At 40.4% G+C, this 22101-nt stretch overlaps 1 protein-coding gene across 2 annotated transcripts; it reads right to left on the reverse strand.

Annotated features, from left to right (window-relative positions):
- Positions 1-1614: 1614 nt before the first annotated feature.
- ssrp1a (structure specific recognition protein 1a) lies at positions 1615-14193 on the reverse strand. Of its 2 annotated transcripts, none has more exons than XM_053323868.1 (18): positions 14136-14193; positions 13287-13366; positions 12152-12337; positions 9822-9927; positions 9306-9499; positions 9093-9193; positions 8674-8803; positions 8433-8536; positions 8113-8241; positions 7792-8013; positions 6749-6821; positions 5007-5139; positions 4873-4918; positions 4625-4757; positions 4333-4500; positions 3718-3815; positions 3440-3611; positions 1615-2159 (listed from the first exon to the last, which is right to left on the reverse strand). In XM_053323868.1, exons 2-18 carry the CDS (start codon positions 13338-13340, stop codon positions 2094-2096), a joined length of 2115 nt encoding a protein of 704 aa, XP_053179843.1. In that variant the 5' UTR covers positions 13341-13366; positions 14136-14193; the 3' UTR covers positions 1615-2093. The 2 variants fall into 2 exon arrangements, with proteins under 2 accessions (XP_053179843.1, XP_053179842.1); XM_053323867.1 differs by having other exon boundaries at positions 1615-2162.
- Between the last annotated feature and the right edge of the window lie 7908 nt (positions 14194-22101).

A 22101-nucleotide genomic window follows, 5' to 3' on the forward strand; every position in this document is an offset into this window, starting at 1 on the left:
CATCCAAGCTGTTGACTCTCAGAAACTTGTCTTCTGACTCTGTTTTGGCTTGGGGTCTGCCAGACCTCTTCCTTTTAAAGTTTTCAACAGTTTCTGAATGCTTTTTGATGGTGAAGGAAACTGTACTCACTGACACCTTGACTTTCATTGCAATTTCTCTGCAGGAAAGACCTACATTTTGAAGTGTTTTTGTATAATTTTCAGTTTTGGGTAACCTTACCTTTTTTTTAACCTCTGGCAGTTCACCACTTACCTTTGTACCATTTCAAGCTATTCATTAGACTTGAATTTCAATAAAAAACTGGAAAAATTGAGGTGTTCTAAAACTTTTGACCAGTAGTGTATATTTGGCATATAACAAGATATACACAAACAACTAATACAAGGATATTAAAACTGGGAAAGTGTATTTTTCATTTCACTGTGTAAAAAGTAAAAAGTCTCAATACTTCTCCCACCACTCAGTCCCTCTGAATGCTACTTTTAGGACATGCCAGCACACAAACATCCCAAGATCAGGTGAACACAACCTCAGTCTCCCTAAGTCAGTTCCGGTTGTAAGTGTAAGTGGAGACTTCTATATTGTGACTTGAGGTGACACAAGTATGGAGAAATAGGTTCAAGTGATGTCACTAATACCACAGCGCCTTTACAGACCGCCACATACTTGGCGTCGGCCTCTAGTTTGAAACCACTGTCTCTCGAAGCACACTAGTATCGCCATCTAACTTCCACTCATAATATGCACTCCCAAACCACCCAGCCTGTTTAAATGGGCCTAATGTAAAACAGGAATCCTTTGAGAATTCCTTCACAAAGACCAACTGTAAAAGGTCTCTTATCTTAAAATTGTGCCAGGGCTAAGGGTAAAACTTAATTCTCCACATTGGAAAAATATACTGACAAAATAATCTCACCTACAGTCCGCTAGAGCTTTTAATCATGAATCATCATAGTTTGCAGTTTTTAATGGAGATGTTAACTTTTTTTTTTTCTCTGAACACTTTCACATCTTGCTGGCCTTTATGTTGGCATACAATTTAAAGTTCAGAATTCATTATTTAGGCCTGTGGTTTATTTGATTTCCAGATATTCTCATCAATTGGCAATCAGTCTTTATTTCTCTATGCAAATGTATGAAAAAAGAAACACATGCAGTAATCAAAACTTGCCTTAGAGAAGACCCATTTAAAACAAAGCTGATCAGGTCTAGGACAAGTTTCTTTCATCCACACTGTAATAAAAGGAATCATGGACAAATAAACACCATATTGTCCTCCGCCACCACTCATAAGAAAATGTGGTGAATGCAACCCTGTACATGAATATAAATAAATACGAATTCTACCAATGGGCCCATTTTTACTCATAACTGCAGGAAAGCACTGAGGGGAGCACCCTGGTGGTTAAAATGCTAAAAGCATCAGCAGTGAACTGTGATGTCTTTCATTCACGTCAGCAGCGACTTGTTGCATGTCATTATCCATCTCTCTCTTCATTTCCTGTCATCTGCCTACTATTAATAAAGGCATAGAACTGATAATGGATTAAAAGCTGCTGCTAATAGATATTATGATGCTTATGATTGCGTACAACAGACCAGAAAAGTGAGAATTTATAAAAAATGATTTATTTATTTCAGCCTGAAAACATGACATGGAAAACACAATACATTATGTGGCAGTTTTTTTAGATGCTCTACACAGTAAGAACAAAATGGCTTCCCATTTGATCCTCTCTGCTTTGCCCACATTTATCAGCTAATAACGTCTACGCTCCCGACTGCTATAAAGTTACAACCACCATCCACATGGGTGAGATGAAAAAAACCCTTCAAGATTTCTGAGAAATGTAGTACACCAGCATACCACCACTTCACTGAGCTTTCAGTAGGAAAACCTGCTCAAATACCACAGATCACGTGAGCGTTCAGAGTCAGTGACGGGATGTGAAATTGTACTCCTAAAAGCAAAACATGAAGAAAAAATACAACTCTGTTGATTTGTCTGTCAGTCTGTTTGTGAGATATCAACATAAGGAGTATACATGTTTGGTCCTTGGGTTGTGTGTATGATGGGTTCATGTGTGTGTGTTTAGTCAGACTCTTCCTCTGAGCTGGCGGGTGTGGACGCAGCTTCTTCCTCCTCTTCATCTGATTCCTGCTAAATAAAGCAAACAACAGAGTATGTTTTTGTAATGTAAGATGAAGACAAGAGCATCAACAACATAACTTTATTCCCTCTTTAGTCTGAGCCACAGTAAAAAGATGGGAGTAATACTAAGATGCTGTCCAAGGTTTACTTGACAGTCTATGAAATATGATTTACACATATTATGGGATAATGGGACAGTGTTGACTGGTTCTGATGGACTCTAACTCTTTAACTGGGCACTGCTTAGGAGCTTGGGCCTTGATCCAATGAAGTCCCATTCATACTGGTTTGGCGCTACTTAACAGTTCACAATACTGTTACTAGGACTACTATCTCATACCTATTAGCTAGGTTGTCAGGTTTGTGAAAGACTTTACAGTCATGCACCATAGTGAGTGAGATGAATACCAGGATTTTTCCTGCATCAAGGAATTTTTGGTACCCCCCTCCTCAAAGAGGCTGTAGAGTATAAGCGTAGCCATAGCTATTCTGTGTGTTTTCAGCTCAAGTTAATTACATTTTGCTCACTAAACAGTCTTGTTCATTAGCTTGGTGATTAGCTCGGCGGCTAGCTCAGCTGGTAGCTCGACAACTAACTCGGCGGCTAACTGTAGTAGCAGTAGTGTGCTGAATGCATTTATACCTCTACAGCAGCAGGGGCGGGTTTATGCTAACGCAGCGGTAATGCAGCCTAGCTCCACAATTCAAATCTAAATGGTTGAATTGCTTTTTACACCTTTTTTAGAAATACATTTATGACCTATTTAATGTGGTTCACTTTACACGGTCTTTAAGTATACATTGTAAATGCACCGTGCTAACCAAGCTAGCAGCTCGGGTTTGGGTCAACTCCACTCTGTTGTCCAAATACGGTGTGTAACTTCACTGCAGTCAACATTACTTCAAGTCCTCTTTCCTGCTACTACTATAAGTTTATTTACATGTCCAGTAGCAAACATCACCATTTGAAATTTTGTTGTACCAGTAATTACTTGAGAAAGTGTTTAGTGAAGTCTTGCTGTCTATACCTCGAGTTTAATACCAGCACATTCATTTAGAAACTGCAAACAAATGTCTGTGCAGCTATTAGAAATGAATAAAAATCTGTAAGCCAACTCTGATGCTGTACATGAGTAAGTTAATTATTGTAAAAATTGGTAAACATATCCAGGAAACTGACTACAGAGAAAGAGGTTGTGGTGAAGTGAGAGTGAGTGTGTGTGTGTGTGTGTATTGGACGCTGCTGCAGGCTGTGTGATAATGGCATTCATTATTACTGGCTTTACCTTCTTCCTCTTGGACTTGCTCTTGTGGTCAGAGTCTGATGAACTCTCGCTGGTCTCAATGAACTCTTTGCTTTTGAAGCTTTCGTTGCCTACTCCCCGATCCCGCTCCTTCTCTCCTCCAGCAGACTTCCTCTTCTTCTCTTCTTTTTTACCCCCGGACTTCTTGCTCTCCCTGATAAAGTGAAGGGTGAGAAGAAAATAAGTAATATATTTAAGACCGTCTTTGTCAGAAAAAAGACAGAAAAAAGAAAACTTGGGAGTGAGTGTTTGAGCCTTACTTCTTGGAAACAGAAGATGATCCTCCACCGCTCTCATTGTACTCTTTCTTTGCTTTGTCATACTGTCTCTTCGCCTCTCCTGCCTTTGCTTCCCACTCCTGAAGTAAACAGAAACATAAAGGTGAGGAATGACTAAAACATCAAAAGGACAAAGCTGCACTTGAGAAGCTACACTTAAAAATATTTCTACATCAGTTTTTTGTTACTTTCTAAAACTTAATTGAATTTAGACTGATTTATATCAATTTACATTTGTAATACAGTTTTAAATGATTGGAGATAACAAATGTAAAATAGTCTCAAGGTTGTGGGTGGTTATGGCATAGCATTAATAAATATCAGTTAACCGAGTTACTTTTCTGTGTGAAACAAGCTGGTCAAGTAAAATATAAAGTTAAATGCTTAAAAAAAAACCTAAATCTATACATAAATATTTCCTTTAAGTTGCATTCTTTGTTTTCACATCTTTCTAAAAAAGGTCACAGCGACACTTTCTTGGCACAACCCACTGTTACTACTGCACTCACCTACATAAAACTGTCACCTTAATGTCTAAAATGTAAATGAAAGCACAGTGAGGTTAATGATCTCTTCCTCCTTGTTCTTCTGCCTCACCTCCTTCTCATCTTTGCCGATTTGTCTCCACATTTCTCCGGCCTTCTTAGAGATCTCTGTGATGGAGATACCAGGGTTCTCCGACTTGATTCGCTCGCGACTGGAGTTGAGCCACAGCATGTAGGCACTCATTGGCCTCTTGGGGCCGCCGGTATCTTTCTGCTTCTTCTGCTCAGATTGGACAAAGGAACAAAATTAGCAGGTAAACATGAGCAGTTATAAAAGGTTCACAGTAGAGCGTTTAATATCATTGTCTCTTGTACCTTCTTAATTCTCTCCCAACTGCTCTCACCTCTTTGCGTGGTTTCCTTTCTTTCTTCTCTTTCACCACTTTGACTTTTTTGACCTTCTTCTTCTTCGCACTCTCATCTTCGCTTTCGTCTCCTTCGTCACTGCTGTTGCTTGCTGAAGCCTTACTGTCGTACCTGATAAGAGACAGGGCAGGAAATGGGGAAAGTTAGAGAAAACAAAAAAAAAGCGACTGAAATGCAAAAATTGTGCTTTATTTTCAGGAGGAAGTTCTGAAACAGAGTCACTTACTCTTCTGCAATGTCGTCATCTTCTTCTCCGGGGTTGAAAGACTCATCTAAAGAGTGAAACGGGAAAGAAAAGGCCCAGTCAAACCTTCTGATGTAAATTCAATGTGTATGTACAATCCTGAAACTTTCACTCACCGCTTCCACTATCCGAGTCGTCGCTGTCGTTGCCCTCCTCTCTGATCTTGCCCTCAGCCTTCATCCTCTCCAGGTAGGCATCGTGCTGGTCGTCGTCTGAGTCGCTGTACTCATCAATCTTACCCTTCATGCCCTGTAAGTACACTGCATGGTCAAAACCCCCAAATTTCACTGTCGATTGATGGTTTAGTTTATAAAATGTCATAAGATGCACATCAACATTTCCTAGAGCCAAAAGGACCTCTTACAGTTGCTTGATTTTCCCCAAAGACATTTAATTTACAATAACAGAAAATAAAGAAATCAATCCATCCCCAGGTCTGAGAAGCTGGAATCAGCATGTGTGGAGTTTGATAATCAATTATCAAAATTGTAGAATACTAATTTTCTGTTATGTTATCACTAAACAAATGAAAGGAAACTATGTTTGATAGATGAATCAGTTTGTATCAATCCTTTTTTTATATTGGGGTAAAATGCTGTGATTTTTTAAGATTCACTGGATGATCCTGCAAACTCTGGGCCTCATGCAAGAATATTTTCATAATCTTATCCCAAATCACTGACTCTCTCTCTTTTCTGTGAGGTTTGCCTATTGAGTGTTCAAAGTCAGATTAAACAAAATCTTCCTTAACTCTATATACATTTTTAATTAAAACTGGATGAATATTGCATGTTCATAAGTGAGTTTATAAGATTTGATCATTAGCATCATGTACACCTCCAAACTGAGATATAAAAAGGGCTTCATTTGTGGCCTAACTTTAATTCACAAAAAAGCGAGGGCAGAATCTTACATCATGGTGTCGGTCACACTGTTATGAATCAAAAGATGCAAACCATGCACATCTGTAATATGACGTGTCAGTCACAAAAAATAAAAAATAAATAAAAAACCCACACAGAAAAAAAAAATCTGTTTGTACTGTGACATCGTCTTGGATACCAAAACCAAACTATTTTCTTCTCCTCCAACTTCCTTTCTGCATGCATCAATATCTCTGTCTGCCGTGGGATATTAATGCATGCCATCGAGGCTCCAATCACAACACCGACAGGAAATGGAGAGCGAGCCTATTCATTTTCATTGACCTACTCTGCTGACCTTGTTCCCATGGCAACAGATGGCCTTGTTACCAGTGAAACTTAGGCAGTGCTTCAGCTGTGTTGTTGCTCAGATCGGGAACTTGTATACGTCAAACAGACAGTATTATGGGTAATGCAATCAGCGCTGCCTATGCTGCTGTGGTCGTAGTGATGGCTGTGTTGAGTGTTAAAGCACACCAAAAGCCCCCAGGCCGTACATTAGTCAGCAAGATGCAAATAAACACACACGCCCGCGCACACACACATACATACATACTCAGTCAATGAGTTATCATAGTCACACACTCCTTCAACCCCATGTCCCATCATTAGTCATAAACCACTCCAGATTCATCAAGGCCAACACAAATCTCATTGGTAACGTCCAAACAAAATCAAGATCATAGGACTCAGTTCTTCGTAACGCACTCGCACACACAGCGGCACGCCATGCAAGCAGAAATCACTCCACACCAATAAAATCCATTTCCTAGTCCACACGTGACGCCCATGACCATACCTACCTTTTTCTACAGGGGTACAGGGACAGACACACAGAAGAAGGGCAACAACCGTGAATATCTGGGATAGAATATGTTTGACAAACTGGTGTGATATGTGACAAACTGGGAGATGTTTGGTGACGACCGTGTTACCTCTTTGAAGCCTCTGTTCTTGATGTTGAGCTTCTTGGCATTAACAAAGTCAAACAGTTTGCCGTACTCTTCTCTAAAAGGGGAGGGAGAAAGACAGGAGATTCATTCAATACATTCAGCTTAAAATAGGTCTGATTAATATGATCTAAAATCTGTATCACAATAAATATGGATGTAGCTGTTCTTAGATGAACTCTTCTATTATTATATTATTGCTCACAGCCCTGCTAGCAAATCAACCAGACCTCCATGCTTACAGCGGGAATAACCAAATATCTGCTTTCAATTACAACTATTGTCAATAAATTCCCACTAATATGCGGTGCAGCTGCTTCTCTCTGCATGTACTGGTATAATCTGTTCACTATTAACATGATTATTCTTTGTCAAACAGCTAAATATCAGCTAAATGATCTTGGTTATTTAAATTGGTAAAGGTTTCCCCATCACTCTGTGCAGTAGCTCTTTTAGGTGATATCAGGTGTGTTGTACAAAGTCTTTGCCTGTTCTCAGACACACTTCGTCTGTGAAACAATCGAACAAAAGCAGCTCGATATAAAGCAACAGCAGCTGAACCTGTGTTTCCACTGCCTGCATGTTTAACAAGCCCTTATCCTTGTTTTGAGAAACTGGAATATGCTAGAAACAGGATACTGTGGCATGTAAACAACTTCTCCAGGTTTCTGATCGCTGCCTGCCATATGTGCTCGGCTTGAGTCACCTGGGTAAACTGTCAATTGGAAGCAAAAGTCTGAGAGTGCTGTGGCTGATACACTTTGGCACTCCCCTCATTCATTACTGGGGATAGGATGGAGAAGCTGAATCAGAAACGTGCTGAACGCAGTCCAGGCAGCCAAAAACCAAAGCGTTCATACTCGTTTACTGAAGTGACTGGTGCAGAAATTACACTCATGTCTGCACGGACAGAAAACTGACTCCAAAACCAGGATTCTTGTGTTCATATAAAGTGTTCATTGTTATTTATTGTAGATCTTATTACAGATATTCTTCAAAGACAGAGTTTGTGTGTGCTGCGCCCTCACCTCTCAATGCTGCTGAAGGTGTACTGGTTTCCCTGCTTGGTCTCAATCTCAAAGTCGAAGGAACGTGTCGTGGTGGTGCCTCTGGCAAAGTTGACACAAGAGATTTCCTCGAAACGCAGGTGCACAGGGGGCTTGTGGACGTAGATGAAACCCCTCTCCAGCGGGTAGAGGAGGCCGGAGGATGCTTTGTAGGAGCAGGTGATGCACTGAGCCCCCGAGTGGCTGAGGAGGAAGAGATGGAGGGTGGAAGTGTGAGACATGTTTAACTGAATGTGCTTAATGAGAGAAAATCTGTTTTGAATGCCTGAATGAGGCACCTACCCCTGGAAGTTTCCGGGCACTGTGATCTTTCGGTTGACCAGAGCCTTCATCACCCTGCTCACCATCTCATACAGAGACCCTGACATGTTCTTACTGAGTTTACCCTCAAAACGGCGCTCGACGTCCTCCCTGTTGGACGCAGAACAAAGGACAGGGTTTCTACCTAATAATTTAAAGCTTAGGCAGCTTTCCCTTACATGTAACAACATTAATACAAAGAACAAAAAAAAAAGTTGTTGGTGCAGACAAATAAGTCCTCTCCAGATGTTTGCTTCCCCCTAGTGGATACACACTTTACAACATGCATGTACAACACTCACTCGCTCATGTTAAGTGTGAGGCTGAGGTCCTCTTCCTTGGAAAAGAGCAGGATAAGGAAGTGATAACGTGTCTGTCCCTGCTTGATAGGAGGATCCAGACTGATCTACAAAGACAACGTGATGAAGAGGAAAGATATGCGTGAGAAAATGTGAGATTTGATTTGATATAGGATACAAAGTTATATTTTATCTGTGTCAGACTAAACATCCGACTGAAAGGCAGACAGAAAAATCAACTTACCACAAAGAACATCTGCCTCTGGTCCTTGTGTGGCAGCAGGAATAGACGGAGGACGGTCGTGTAAGGAATCTTGTAGTCAAACGTCTTTCCGTGGAGGTGAAGGAAGGTCGGGTAGATACGGATATCGTATCTGAGAGAGGAAGATAAAGATAATCATCAATCCAAACACTTAGCTGAGGTGTATGATGTTGTGTAGCTGAGGGAGCTTAGCACTAACACTGCCATGTTCTGGGGTCTGACTACCAGTTTGACCTTCTGTGTCAAAAAAGCATTAATTTCTCAAACAGCACTTTGAATAAAAACCTCCAGAGTAAAGGTTGTGTCACGTTAACGTCAGGGTTAGTTGTCAATTAATGACATAACAAGAATGAGGAAATCTGTGAGTGACTGTCGTGTGTCCAAAGTGTTGATCCCTTTACCTTCCTCTGGGTGTAAGACACTGCAGCTCTTTGAAGATACACACAGCATCTCCAGTTGCCTGGATCACATCAGCCTTAGACAGCACGTTCTGGGCAAACGCCTGAGGGCAGACACACATTAAGCATTGTCACCAGCATATATTTACAAAATAAAACATACTACTTTACGAAGGCGAAAACAGTCAAAACAAACCCAAGCCCATCTTCACTCACCTCTACAGGGTCTTGCCGCTCATCAGCCTGGCTGGGTGGGACGTAGAAGCGGACCTCCATGAGTGAGACCTCAGTGTCGTCATTCTGGTGAAACTCCAGAGTGACTTCATTCTTCCCTGTGGCACACTGTGACACGTTGGACAGTGGGATCTCGAATGCTGTATTGTCATTTATATCAAATGCTAACAGAGGCCCTGTAGTGGAAGAAGGGAGCGGAGTGAGAACTGGTGAATCTAATGTCAGTGACCATCTTTTTTTAAATGTTTTATTTTAATGTATTTTACTGTGCAGAGCGGGTTATTAAAAGGACCAAATTCAGGTCAGGCAGACTTTCCATCTGTTCTTTACAGATCATTTGGGTTGGTAAAAGTACATGTTCTATCATCAAGAACCAACTAAGCAGCTTCATTTCATCCTACTCCTCATTTTTAATGCATGGTATATATTAATGAAGTGACCCTGTTCCAAAACTAATCTTGCAGTGAGGGTATCTCGGTCATGTGTGTGTATTTTTACCTGAAAACTTTGCTGTCCCCCAGTTCCAGCCCTTCACACACATGTCTTTCTCTGTCACCTCCAGCTTGTAGTTTGTCTTGAAAAAATCAGAGATCTTCTCAAAGTCCTGATGGGAACACAGATGAAACAAGGAGGGCAGAGTGAACATCAGAAGTGAGAGTACGGAGGAAGGCTCAAAGTTAACATGGCAGTAAACACACTGGCATTGCATGGGTCAAAGCTTAGCAAAACACCACCCTCACCCCCTAAAAAAAGAAGCGGGGACAGGGGAGCTAAATAATCACTATGCAATTATAACCACGCCTGCCGCTTGGGCCTCCTGGGAACACTGGAGGTGAATGTAATCCATCCGCCCTCTCTGCCCCCCTCCACACCGCTGCTGACAATCAGCCTGTTTATTTATCTTGCGGGCTCGCTTACAAGTGGAAAAGACACACACAGATACATGCACACACAGCGACAAACACACGGTCAATCACACACACACACACACACACACACACACACACACACCGTCCTAGAAGTGCGCACACATGTGGAAGTGATTGTGGTGTACGAGCATGATAGAGAACGAGCCTGTGGGAAACAGAGTTTACGCACCTGGATATATGCCTGTCCATAAGGTTATTACAGCCAATTAGAGCCCAGAGAGTCAGTGCATATGTGTGTGAGTGCCTGACTTCATCACTCTGTTTGTTAGCTTGGATTAAGGCATTGTTTATATAAGCGAGCATGTGTGAGCAGATGTGTAAATGGGTACAGAACAAGAGTTTGGTGCATGAGCCGCTTGTTTGTGTTGATGTGTGTGTTCATTCCTGCGTGTCCTCCATCAGGCCTGCTGTTCAGTGTTTCTCTTCTCCTCGTTACCACCTTGGCCAGAATTGTTGTTGCTCAGCTCATTTAACCATAATAAACACAGACCCCCCCCACTTCAAACAACACACACACGCGCACACACACATAGTTTGCCCAATGTAACCACCGCCTGTCTGTCTTTCATTACGACATTTTTCAATCCTGCTGCCCAAACATCCTTCAGTCTCTCAGAGCACTGCCTAACATCTCATTTGACCAAACTTTCAATTATAACTTTTGGTAAGTGACGGTTTTCGACTCACATTTTGTTCTGCTATCAAAAAAAAGTTTTGATTTTTTTTTTTTTTTTTTAAACAGAACAGGAGCACAAATCTGAGCGAGCATTCGATGTCAGCTTTTGATACTTGACAGAAAGTTGGTACCAAAAGAGCGTTTCAGAAGGGTTTTCAGTTGGTTGCAACCTGCAGCCTCACCACTAGATGCCACTAAATCCTGCACACTGGACTTTTAAGTGACATGAACATAAGTGCTGTACGTGGCTCTGCACCTCCAGCTCCTGCAGTAGGCAATCACAGCCCAGCTTGGTTGGCTATAGAACAGCCTTCTGGGCAGAGATTCAGCATCTTGCTCAAGGACACTTCAGAAGGACAGATGCATCAAAGTGCCTGCACAGTCCGCCAGCAGCTAAACCTCCAGCCAGTTCCCGATTACCGACACTGGCTGTGGGATAATAAACAATGACATCACGCCCTGAGCACCGGCATGAGGATTCATCTCCCAAAAAATACGCTGATTAACCCCAGGAGACGCTGCTCACAGCCACAGACTCCAGGTTATACCCGCTGCTCCATTTGAGCCGTTTACTGGCATGCTGACACTCCACATACACTCAGATCAGCGGGGGGAAGAAAACAAAGAAAGTAGGGTGATAAAAAACAAACACAACCACAATTTTTTCCCCCTTGTCTGTATTCTCAGCCAAATTGTTTCAGTGGATTGATATAAACACTGACTCACATGAGCCGATGATTACACTGTTTATGGAACACACATGCTAGTACTGGTTTCCCTCATTAATCCCATTAGGATCTTTGGGGAGAAGAGCTGCCTCATTCACATACTTTTGATAGCAACACACACTCAAATGGTGGCCTTTTTTTTCTCAAGATGGTGGTGTTTTTCTGTGGAAATGTCAGACATGGGATGGAAGTTGTTTATCAGCGGTCCCCTTGCTTGTGTTACATCCCCTTGTCATAAACACAGCACTGAGCCTTGCCTTGTTCTCCTCAGAGTAAGGTAACAATTATTTCCCAGAAACAGAAAATACAACCAGAGAGAAAGATTTAAGAGTCTGTTCAAGTGTCACGACAGGAAAAATATGGACAGCATCAGCTGGAAGCCCTAACCAGCCTTCGAAACCTAAAAACTGTAGAATCACTGTTTTACTTACACAAAAAAGCATACAAATAAAATGGAGCCTACAGGTGTGTCGAGTATGTACAGAAAACACTCACGGTGTCCCTGAAGCCGTCGTATTTGTAGACGTGTCCTGTGCTGGTGGACAGTTTGATGCCGTGACCTAAACACACTCGTCTCCACTGGGCCAGGTTGAGTTCACTGGCTTGGATGCTGTCCACCTTTCCTGTCTTGCTGCTCTTGTAAACAACATTCTGCTTGCTGAAACGCAGCCGCCCGTCATTCTGCAGAGACATGGCCAGACAAAAGACACAAAGTCACACACGATTCATCTTAAAATACTATAGTTCAAAGCACAACAACTTTGATAATTGATGAATAATCGTTTAAGTTATTTTTTGAAGAAAGTAATGTCAGAAAAGTCATTTGTTCTAGCTGTTTCAGCCCTAATTTCATATATGTCTTTAGGTTTTGGACTGCTGGTCTGGGAAAAAAATGCTCTTTGAAATGACGAAAGTAATTTATGACAGGCAACATTTTCTGATATTTTATGGACATAATAGGCTAAAGCTGCCACTAATAATTATTTTCATTATCAACTGATCCTTAAAATACTTTCTTGATTTATCATTTGATTAAAAAAATATGATAATTGTTTCCCAAAGCCTGAGGTGACACCCTCAGATGTCTTGTTTTGTCAACAATCCAAAGACATTCTGTTTTCAATTAATAAAAACTAAAGAAACCACAAAATAATTAGTATATTTATTTGAACAGCTGGAACCAGAGAATTTTGACATTTTGGAAATCAAAGATTAATTTTCTGTTGATGGACTAATCATCACAGCTCTATAATAAGCATGCATCAATCCTGAAAATAACTTATCGCAGACCTAGTTTAGTTTTTGGGATAACTAATAAATTATACTGATGATGAAAATAGTGATTGATGGGGGGAAAAATGTATCTTTCATGCAACTCAAATCACAATACAAACCCAAGTGCAAAGCAGGTTACTCACCCAATACTATTATAATTTAACTGAATTAAGTTTTTATTCTACATTTATTTCCAGATTAACACGTTTACTAAAAAGGATCTTATTCATAGAAAAAACTTTGCAACTGGAGTAAGATTATATGAACAACATAGCTTTTCAAAGAGGATACCACCCATAAAATGTACTGGATCATTTCTATGTTCGGATAAGAGGTGTTTGGTGAGGATACTGACCCAGGACCCTTTCACCTCCTGGTAAATCTCGTTGAACTCCAGAGTGTCTCCCATCTCTGCTGCAGGCAACGACTGATGCTCTACGGACAATGACAAGAGAAACTCATTAGATTGGATGGATGATTGTTCAGTTTGATGCACATAACTCCCATTTATTCTTAAAACCACCATTTCAGCTCCTTTGTTTGAGCTTCTGACCACATTTCCCCATAAATACGTTAGATGCGGCTGAAAATAGTCAGAAACGATTAAAAGGAGTGTAGACACAGCTGAATTAAAGTATTTTAACTTTTAATTGTACTTTACACGTTTTTTATACACACTGGCTATTAGCCCCTCGGTTTAAGACACCGAGTAGTGTTAGTGAGCTAACTTGGCTAACAGTTGACGGTAAGTAAGGTTATTTGTTATCGGCAGAGCGACTTTCTACTGAAATATACGCTGTTACTTTTCTCTGAGACGAAGAAGTTAGTAACCATTAAATAAGGGATCTTTCAAAGCACAAACTGTCGCTAATGTGAACTTACTGCTGCGCAACTAACAATAGCTAAGCTAACTTTGACTGCAGAGGGTGCGCTTCTTTTACACAACAGCGCCGTCCTCTGAATAATCTAATGCAGGAGAAGACTGCTGGCGCTAGAACACCGCCCCAATTGGGACACAGTGTACATCAAATCGAGCGCTCCAGTAGAGCAAGGCCGGTGTAAAGATACCGTATAATGTTCAAGAGTTAATTTTAGCTCCAATTAAAGCACGGAGGCTATATAAACCTCCCTCTTTACTAACAAATGTCGCAGAACGAGTTTGTAAATAAGAGATAAAGCCCAACCTGGTACCGTTGTGACTTACTGTCAATGTGATGAGCAGGTTTCCCGCGTGTAGCATCGGGAGCTAGCGTTACGTCACCGGAAACACTAAAGCGCTCTCTGTATTTACTTCCGGTATGGACAAGAACGTTTTTTATTTGTGCATTTCAAACGCTTTTATTGAAATACACAAGGGAGGCAGTGAACCTGTTTGTTGTAAATACAAACAGCGCTTTTTTTCAAAAACTATTTTGAGAGATCGAGTTTTTCACGTTAAAAAAAGGAAGTCGTCGTCGGGTTGCAGTGACCACTCATGACCGCTGGGTGGCAGACTACACACCAGCATGAGACCAGTTATGATCTATTTCTGTTCTATTTTATTAGGCTATGTCAAAATGGAAATATGAATGGAAACAGAAGTAAAGATCAAATTCAGCAGTGCTTCTTAAATTAATGCAGTAGCAACAGTGATAAATAGATGTTAATGTACACCAGATAAACCATAGTAAATCTGTAAAAGTGTATAAAGTTTATTTATTGAGATTATGATTATTCATGTGAAGGAATATTTTAGACTAGACTACCTGAACTTGATCTGGTTATGTGAAGGAGCTGGATTAAGTAAAACACACTAGATACTCACGACCGGATTAACTTGATATTGGGAAGATATCCACAAACTCTTGAGCCTCAAATCAAAACACCCTGTTCCTCCCTTTGTCTGTGCAGTGGGTGTAGGATATATGTTTAATTGGCCCTAAATTTGCTGCGTTGTAATTTGATTAATTACACAAATTCAACATTTGACACATACAAACTACAAAAGTCTGTCAGAGGTACCGCTTTTAAATGGGGCTCTTAGATAAATCAGGACTCGTTTAAAGCCCTTATCGTGTCATTTTTGTGTTTTGGAGGTGCCCCCAAATAGTGCATGAACCCGGTACCACAAAGTGTGCCTGAAATTTGTGAGGCCCCTGGAGCTCTTGGGGCCCATCTCTAGATGATCCAGCCTTGATGATACAGTCAGTCCACATAAACAGACCACTTGCACTTTTGGAGTGCGATACAAACCGGGAAGCGACGAAACACACAAGCCAAACGGATTTGGGATATCTGAGTGATTATTTGAGATTTTTACCACGAGGCCCTAAACAAACTGCAGAGGAGCAGGAGAAAGTTTTTCCCATTTTATTGAAGTTGGATCCAGGACAAATAGGGTACGATATCAGCAGTGATGCCGCTGAGTGACAGCTGGAGGTGAGAAGAAGATCACCATAATCTCATTGTCAACAAAAGCTAAAAACCCGAGGAATGATGAGGGAAGAGGGAGACGCTTGTCTTCACTCTCTCCCTTTTCCAAGAAACGGACGAAATATTCCCTTATAGGGGACTCGGTGATTCTGGTTCAATGGTAACTTGTGTCATAACTTTATGAGAGGCCTCTGTTTTTAATATCCAAAATTTATAGGCCCTTATGTTCCCAAAATATCCTTGTCGACAACTATTCACATAATTTAAAACCTTTTGAATCGTTTACAAGATATTCTGAGAGATTGGAAAGCGATATATTTCTGCTCATATTTTGCTTTCTATGAATTACTACTTGGATATTCTTCTTTTGGGAACAGAAGGTGAGGAAAAGAAAATTTCAAATTGAATTATTTTATTCAGGGAAATGGCCATGAATAATACAACCATGAATGAAGAATTTTTTTTTATCAATATCCAAGAGAAAAGCAAGAAAACACTTGTTTTTCAGAGCGCTTGGCGCATGGAAAGATATATAAAATATGTAGCCAGAAATATATTTTTGTTGTCTTGAGGGTCACAGGGTTGCAGGATCCCTCTGGCCCTCAGTGAGTTGATCCAACCGGACTCGCACCTTATTAACGAGAAGAAGATTAAAGATCAAACGGCTTCAGTCGGATTGTGTTTAGGAGGATGACGAGGAGGAGAGAGACAGAAATGAGTTATGACAAGTCCCGTGGTTCAGCGGCTCTGTGATGCGTCAACCCGGTGAATCACCAGCACCGAGGAGGAGGATAAGGAGACCGAAACAAGGAGAGTCAGGGATGGAAAAGGAGGGCAGGAAGGGAGAAAAAGGGGAGCAAAAAGAGGAGGAGGAGGAGGAGGTAGGCTACAAAAAGGCTCCGCCGTCATTCAGTCTGTCACACAGACCACACGCACCAAGTCAAGTCTGCGGCGCGTCAAAAATTATGCTCCATCCTGCGACTTTCACCTCTCACATGTAATATCTTTAATATCATCATTCACAGGACTGAATCACCTGCGGTTTTTCGTTTTTTTCATCTGCAGCGCTGTTTGAGGAGAGGAGATTTAATTGAGTCCGATATATGATGACAAAGTTTGCGTAATTCTTAAAAAAGCGAAATTGGAGTTGTGTAAGAAGAAAAGAGAAAATCATCGGTTCATTTGAGCTCTGAAAATTGGTAGTGGATTAACTTCTGAGAGCGCACTCATCGGTGATAAAGGGATTTGGAGAAAATGAAAAGGCTGTGCGGAGGTAAGTCCATAATCGAAATACTTTTTTTTAAATGAAAGTTTTGGAAAAAATCAAAATTATTATTCTGACACCACATAAAGAACAATTAGTCCATTATAGTTGGCATTTTCAAATTCTTCTGTTTGGTGGAGTTTTATTAGCAAATATAATGTCTGTTTTAATGTAAAGGTATTTCTGTGTTTTATTTGTTCCTATTTTTACCTCCACTGCTTAGTTTAATTGTGCAGAAATTTTGCAGCTAAAAAGAATCTCATTACAAACAAGTTCTTAAATTACATTCAAATTATTTTTCTAACCCTGGAGAGAAATTCATTTATATATATTGTGTGTTTTTAAAACAAATATGTGTAGTTATTTATTTTTTTATGTTTGGTTCAATATCCAAATTAAGTGAAATTTGGTTGTTTAACATGTATTCACATTTCACAATATGAATTATGTATTAATTGTTTGGTTTGATGTACTTTTTATTTTTTTATGTAACATTGGTTTTCCAAGAAATGAAATGTATGAAGAATAAGCAGAGGGGAAAAGAAAGAGAGGAAAAGGATCGAAGAAAATGTGTGTGTGTGTGTGTGTGTGTGTGTGTGTGTGTGTGAGAGAGAGAGAGAGAGAGAGAGAGAGAGAGAGAGAGACTAAAGAGCGGCTTCTTATTCACAGTAAAAAAAAAATGACAGAGGTTGAAGGGTCAGAGGCAGCCAAAGCCCCTGTCTAGTTAGCTGTCACCGATATGAGAAAGTACATGATTCACGTTAGTCAGGGTGTGAAAGGACATACACACACACACACACACACACAGACACACACACACACACACACAAATGCACACACACACACACACACACACACACAAATGCACACGCACACACACATCTTTCCCTTGGGATGACTGGTGCGGCTGCTGCTCCGTGTCTGAAAAGGAAGGAAAAGGGGGTGAAAGAAAAGATTGAGGGATGGCTGTGTGAAATGATGCGCTGAACAAAAGATCACCAAGTTCCTCTTTTTCTTTCACTCTTTCTTCCTCTCTTCTTGTCATCCTCCTTCGCTCCCTTCATCCTGTCATATGAACCGGCCGGCCGTCAGCAAATTTGGTGTAACTTTAGGAGGACAGTAAATAGAGAGCTGAGTGCACAAACATACTTTGGGCAAACAAATACAAAGAAAGCTCAGCTGTTGGGGAACATGCTGCCTTTGACACACACACAGACACACACAGACACACACACACACACACACACACACACATATTCACCTCCCCAGGTACATGCACAGAAACATGTAGAGAAAAACACATTTTTCTTCCATTTCAAATACCATATCCTCTGTGTCTATCTGACCGACCCACACACACACACACACACACACACACACACACACACACACACACACATACACACACACACACACAAGGCCTGTTATTGCTGTGAGGATTGAATTAGTGTCGGTGTGTTTCAGATAAAAGCGTGTGTTTGTTGTTGGACCAGAGAGCTGAAACACACTGGCCAATAGGAGGACACAAAGGAAGAGTCAAAAGAGAGAGAGGAGAGAGAGAGAGAGAGAGAGAGAGAGAGAGAGAGAGAGAGAGAGAGAGAGAGAGCAAGGCGGATGTGGAAAAGAGAGGAAAAAGTGAACCTTTAACATCTTTTGATTCGCTCAGAGCCATCCTCAGTTCTTCACGGTATATATATATATAGGGATGTGAAGAGGATATGTGGAGAGGGGAGGGTGTGTGTGTAGAGAGACTAAAGAGAGGTAGAGGCAGATAAAAGTAAATACAGAGAGGAGGGGGGGGGGGGTGAACTGGCAGAAGAGGGGTTAATGCAGTGCAGATTCCCGATTGACATAAGTTAGCAGCACCCAGAGGGGAAGAGAGAGGAGAGAGAAGGGGGGAATGATATAAAATGAGTCGGTCACGCTTTGAACAGTTACACATGCTGTTTACATTTTTCCCAAATTAACATGGCCCCTCGCTTCAGAAAAACTCTCCCTCACCGACTCTCCCCCTTCTCTCTCCCTCCACCAACTCCTTTTCCTCTCCCTCTTTCCTTTCAAATCCTCTCTTCCTCCTCCTCCTCCTCCCTCTGTCTCTATCCTTCAAAATATCTCTCCTCATTCTCCTTCTTTTCAGCAGTAGTGGAAGTCAGGTCCCAACAAAAAATGTACAAATATCTGTTACAAGTAAAAGAAATCAACATTTTACTCAAGTTAAGTATTATATGCACATTGTATTTGTATGTGTTAATGTCTTGGTCAGTCTATATTACTCTATTATTATAATATTAAATCATTAATGCTGATGGATGAATATGTAAGCAGCATGTTCATGTTGTAGCTGGTCAGGATGGAGATACATTTAAGTTTATATATACTGTGAAGTAGTTTAATTGACTATCAATGCTGCATATGTATTATATACTCATTTTAGATGTATAAAATCTTAATATACAGTAAGTCTATAGCTATACAATAAATGCAGTAGAGAAAAAAGTGCAATATTTGTGCTAAAACTCAAGATGACATCAAATTGCTTGTTTCTAAACCCAAATATATTACATTTACATTTACTCAAACAACAAACTTTTACTTTAAAAGGGTTTGAAATGTATCATTCATTTAATCAGAATAGTTAATCCACTACTATTTCCAGCTCTGCAGTTTAAAGTACTTCCTCAGAGCCATCACAGTTATATTCAAGTACATTACTCAGTAACTTTCCACCACTGTGTTTTCTCTTCAAGCAGCAAAATTGGAAATAAGCAAAATGCCTCTTGTCTGATTTTCTGCTTTTGTTTTATGTTGTTTTTTTTTTAAAGAGAAACACCCTGAGGTAGAGATGGGGAGCAACTGGGGAGAGCCAAGGGGTTACGAGGCAAATTAAAAACCATAGGTCTGACAGAGAGGAAGTCGGGAATGAAAGATGTAGATTGAGAGAAGGAGTGGAGCCAATTAGTGAAAGGAAGAGAGGGTAAAGGCAATTAGAGAGAGAAAGGAAGGAGACTTTAAAATGCAAGTTTGATGTTTCAGGGAGATTTAGGGAAAAAGGGAGGAAGATGAAGCGACAAAGTAACTGAAACCAAACATGGCGATAAAGCACAGAGCGACTGGAATCCACAGATTTAAAAAAGGCATACATATAGTAGATTGGCTTATAAGGTGAAGAGGGAGACAGACAGCAGGGAATTAAACAGACATAGAGATAACAACGAGCAAAAAGTGGCTGCACGGAGAATTTCTGGGCATAAACATACATTTTATTGGATTTTTTAAAAAACTGTTTTCTTTTGAGTTTGTTTTTGGGTCATTGATGTTGTTTGGCAACTCCAGCGTATGTCCAGTGCCAAGAGGATCAATTTGAAATTCAGCATGAACAAACTCCAGAGGAAAAGAATCTCAAGGGAGAAAAGATGGGAAAAGTGTGTGTGTGTTTCTCTGCATGTGTGTGCGTGCGTACGTGCATGTGTGTGTGTGTGTGTGTGTGTGAGAGAGAGAGAGAGAGAGAGAGAGAGAGAGAGAGAGAGAGAGAGAGAGAGTGCTGCACAATGGTTTGTTTATATGGACTTATTCAGTGTAATGTGTGTGGTGTGTGCATACATGGATCTACACTCCAGTGCAGATTCTGGATGCATATGTGTGCACGTGTGTGCTCTTTTGTGTGTGTTGAATTAGTGGAGGAATGCACATTTTGATTGAGTACAGACTGCTCATAAATCTGGCTTCTAACTGTACACAGACACACAACACCGACCCTGACCTTAAACTGCCAAACCCCCCCTCCCCTTGCCCCCCCCACCCCACCCAAAACTCACCTCTCTCACCCTGCTGTCAGGCCAACGCATGGCTCTGTCCACTTCCACTGTGACTCTATGACACTCATGTCCACATGTTGTTGCATGTGTTTGCCCGTGGCACCCTGCACAGGTGTGTTTATGTTTAGGGTTAGTGTTATGACAGAAAGCAAAATTGCCACCAGGTACAGTGCAAGAGAGTAATTAAAACACAATGGAACCAGGGAACAAATAGCTCTTCTGAATTTGGCTCTGATGGGACTTTTCTGTCATCAAAGCCACGATGAGCCTCCAGCTCTCTTTCTCTGCCACAGTAGACACGTGATGACAAACATGCAAGACAAGGCAGAGGATGAGGGCACATTCAGAGGAAAAGTGTGACACCTGTGAAATGGAAAAAATGAAAAGAAAAGAAAAGAATAGACAACAAGGAAAAACCATTATATCTACTGGCTACAGCATTGCAATAATTCTTTGAGATATTGAGTGATGAGCTTACTTTCATTCTTAATCTTGGAAGTGCGTATCTGTTATAAAATACTCTATAGTTAAGGTTCACTCACAAGCTTTAGGTGTTACAGCCTTCTTTATTTATTTTACTTTTTACAGAGACAATTGGCATTAATTAACACCACTTTAAATGTGCCAGTTATTGACAAAAGGCACATTTTTATCTGTTGTAAAAATTACACATTAGAACAACAGCAAATGAAGCTTGATAATGTGTCATCATACAACCTCTGCAAAGCACTTCAGTCACAGCAATGACACCTGAATGAGTTGCAGTTGCTGATGAAGGCTGTGAGATACGGTCATTAGCTCTGGAAAAAGATAGTAAGTGAAACTTGAGTTGACCGAATGGGAAGAACAATAAAACTTCCTGTTATTCTGACTTGGAAGTTTTTACTTATTATTAGTTAGTCCACGATGATGACTGACAGCCTTGTAGTTTACTTAGATATAACTGCCAGTGAGGGAGGCTTTGCAGCGATTTTGCCAATGATCTGTCTATATGTCTTTAGGTTAGTTCTTTGCACCTAATTGATAATATCGCTAATTGAAAATAAAAAACCTGGATGCTGATCTTTTCAAATTCTGTAGTTCATACAGTCTGAACTACAATTTATGCCATGAACACAGAGTTAGAATATTTTCTTTCTAGACACAAGACACAATATTGGGTTCATGAGATCGAGACTAGACGAGATTTTAACACTAATTTGAAGAAAACTTCAATGAGGAAATATATGACTGGTCTTTTATTTGAAAGTCACAACATTCAAAATAATGCAAATAAGTATGAATTGTCATACGCAGTATGCAATATGCAAGCATTGTAAAAGGCTTCCCCATATAGATAGATATTTTATAGATAGATAATTTTGGTATTTATAGAAATAATAACCATAAATACCAAAGTTATATACAATCACAAATACCAAAAAGTGAATTATAAAGAATAGAAATAATTCTAGTATATAAATATACATTGTATATTATTTACTGTATATATTTGGTAGTGTGACTCATTTTCCTTTTGATTTTTTTTTTTGATTTTGTGCGCATCCTGAATATTGCTTTGCGAGACATCATTCACCTCAATGACAAATATCGTCACGTTTTAATCCCTATTTAAACCCCTATTCCTTTCTGTAGTGGATTTGTAGCATTTTGGACATAAACTGACTTTATAAACCGAA

The sequence above is a fragment of the Scomber japonicus genome, chromosome 8 (genome assembly GCF_027409825.1).
Source record: "Scomber japonicus isolate fScoJap1 chromosome 8, fScoJap1.pri, whole genome shotgun sequence".
Taxonomy (NCBI): domain Eukaryota; kingdom Metazoa; phylum Chordata; class Actinopteri; order Scombriformes; family Scombridae; genus Scomber; species Scomber japonicus.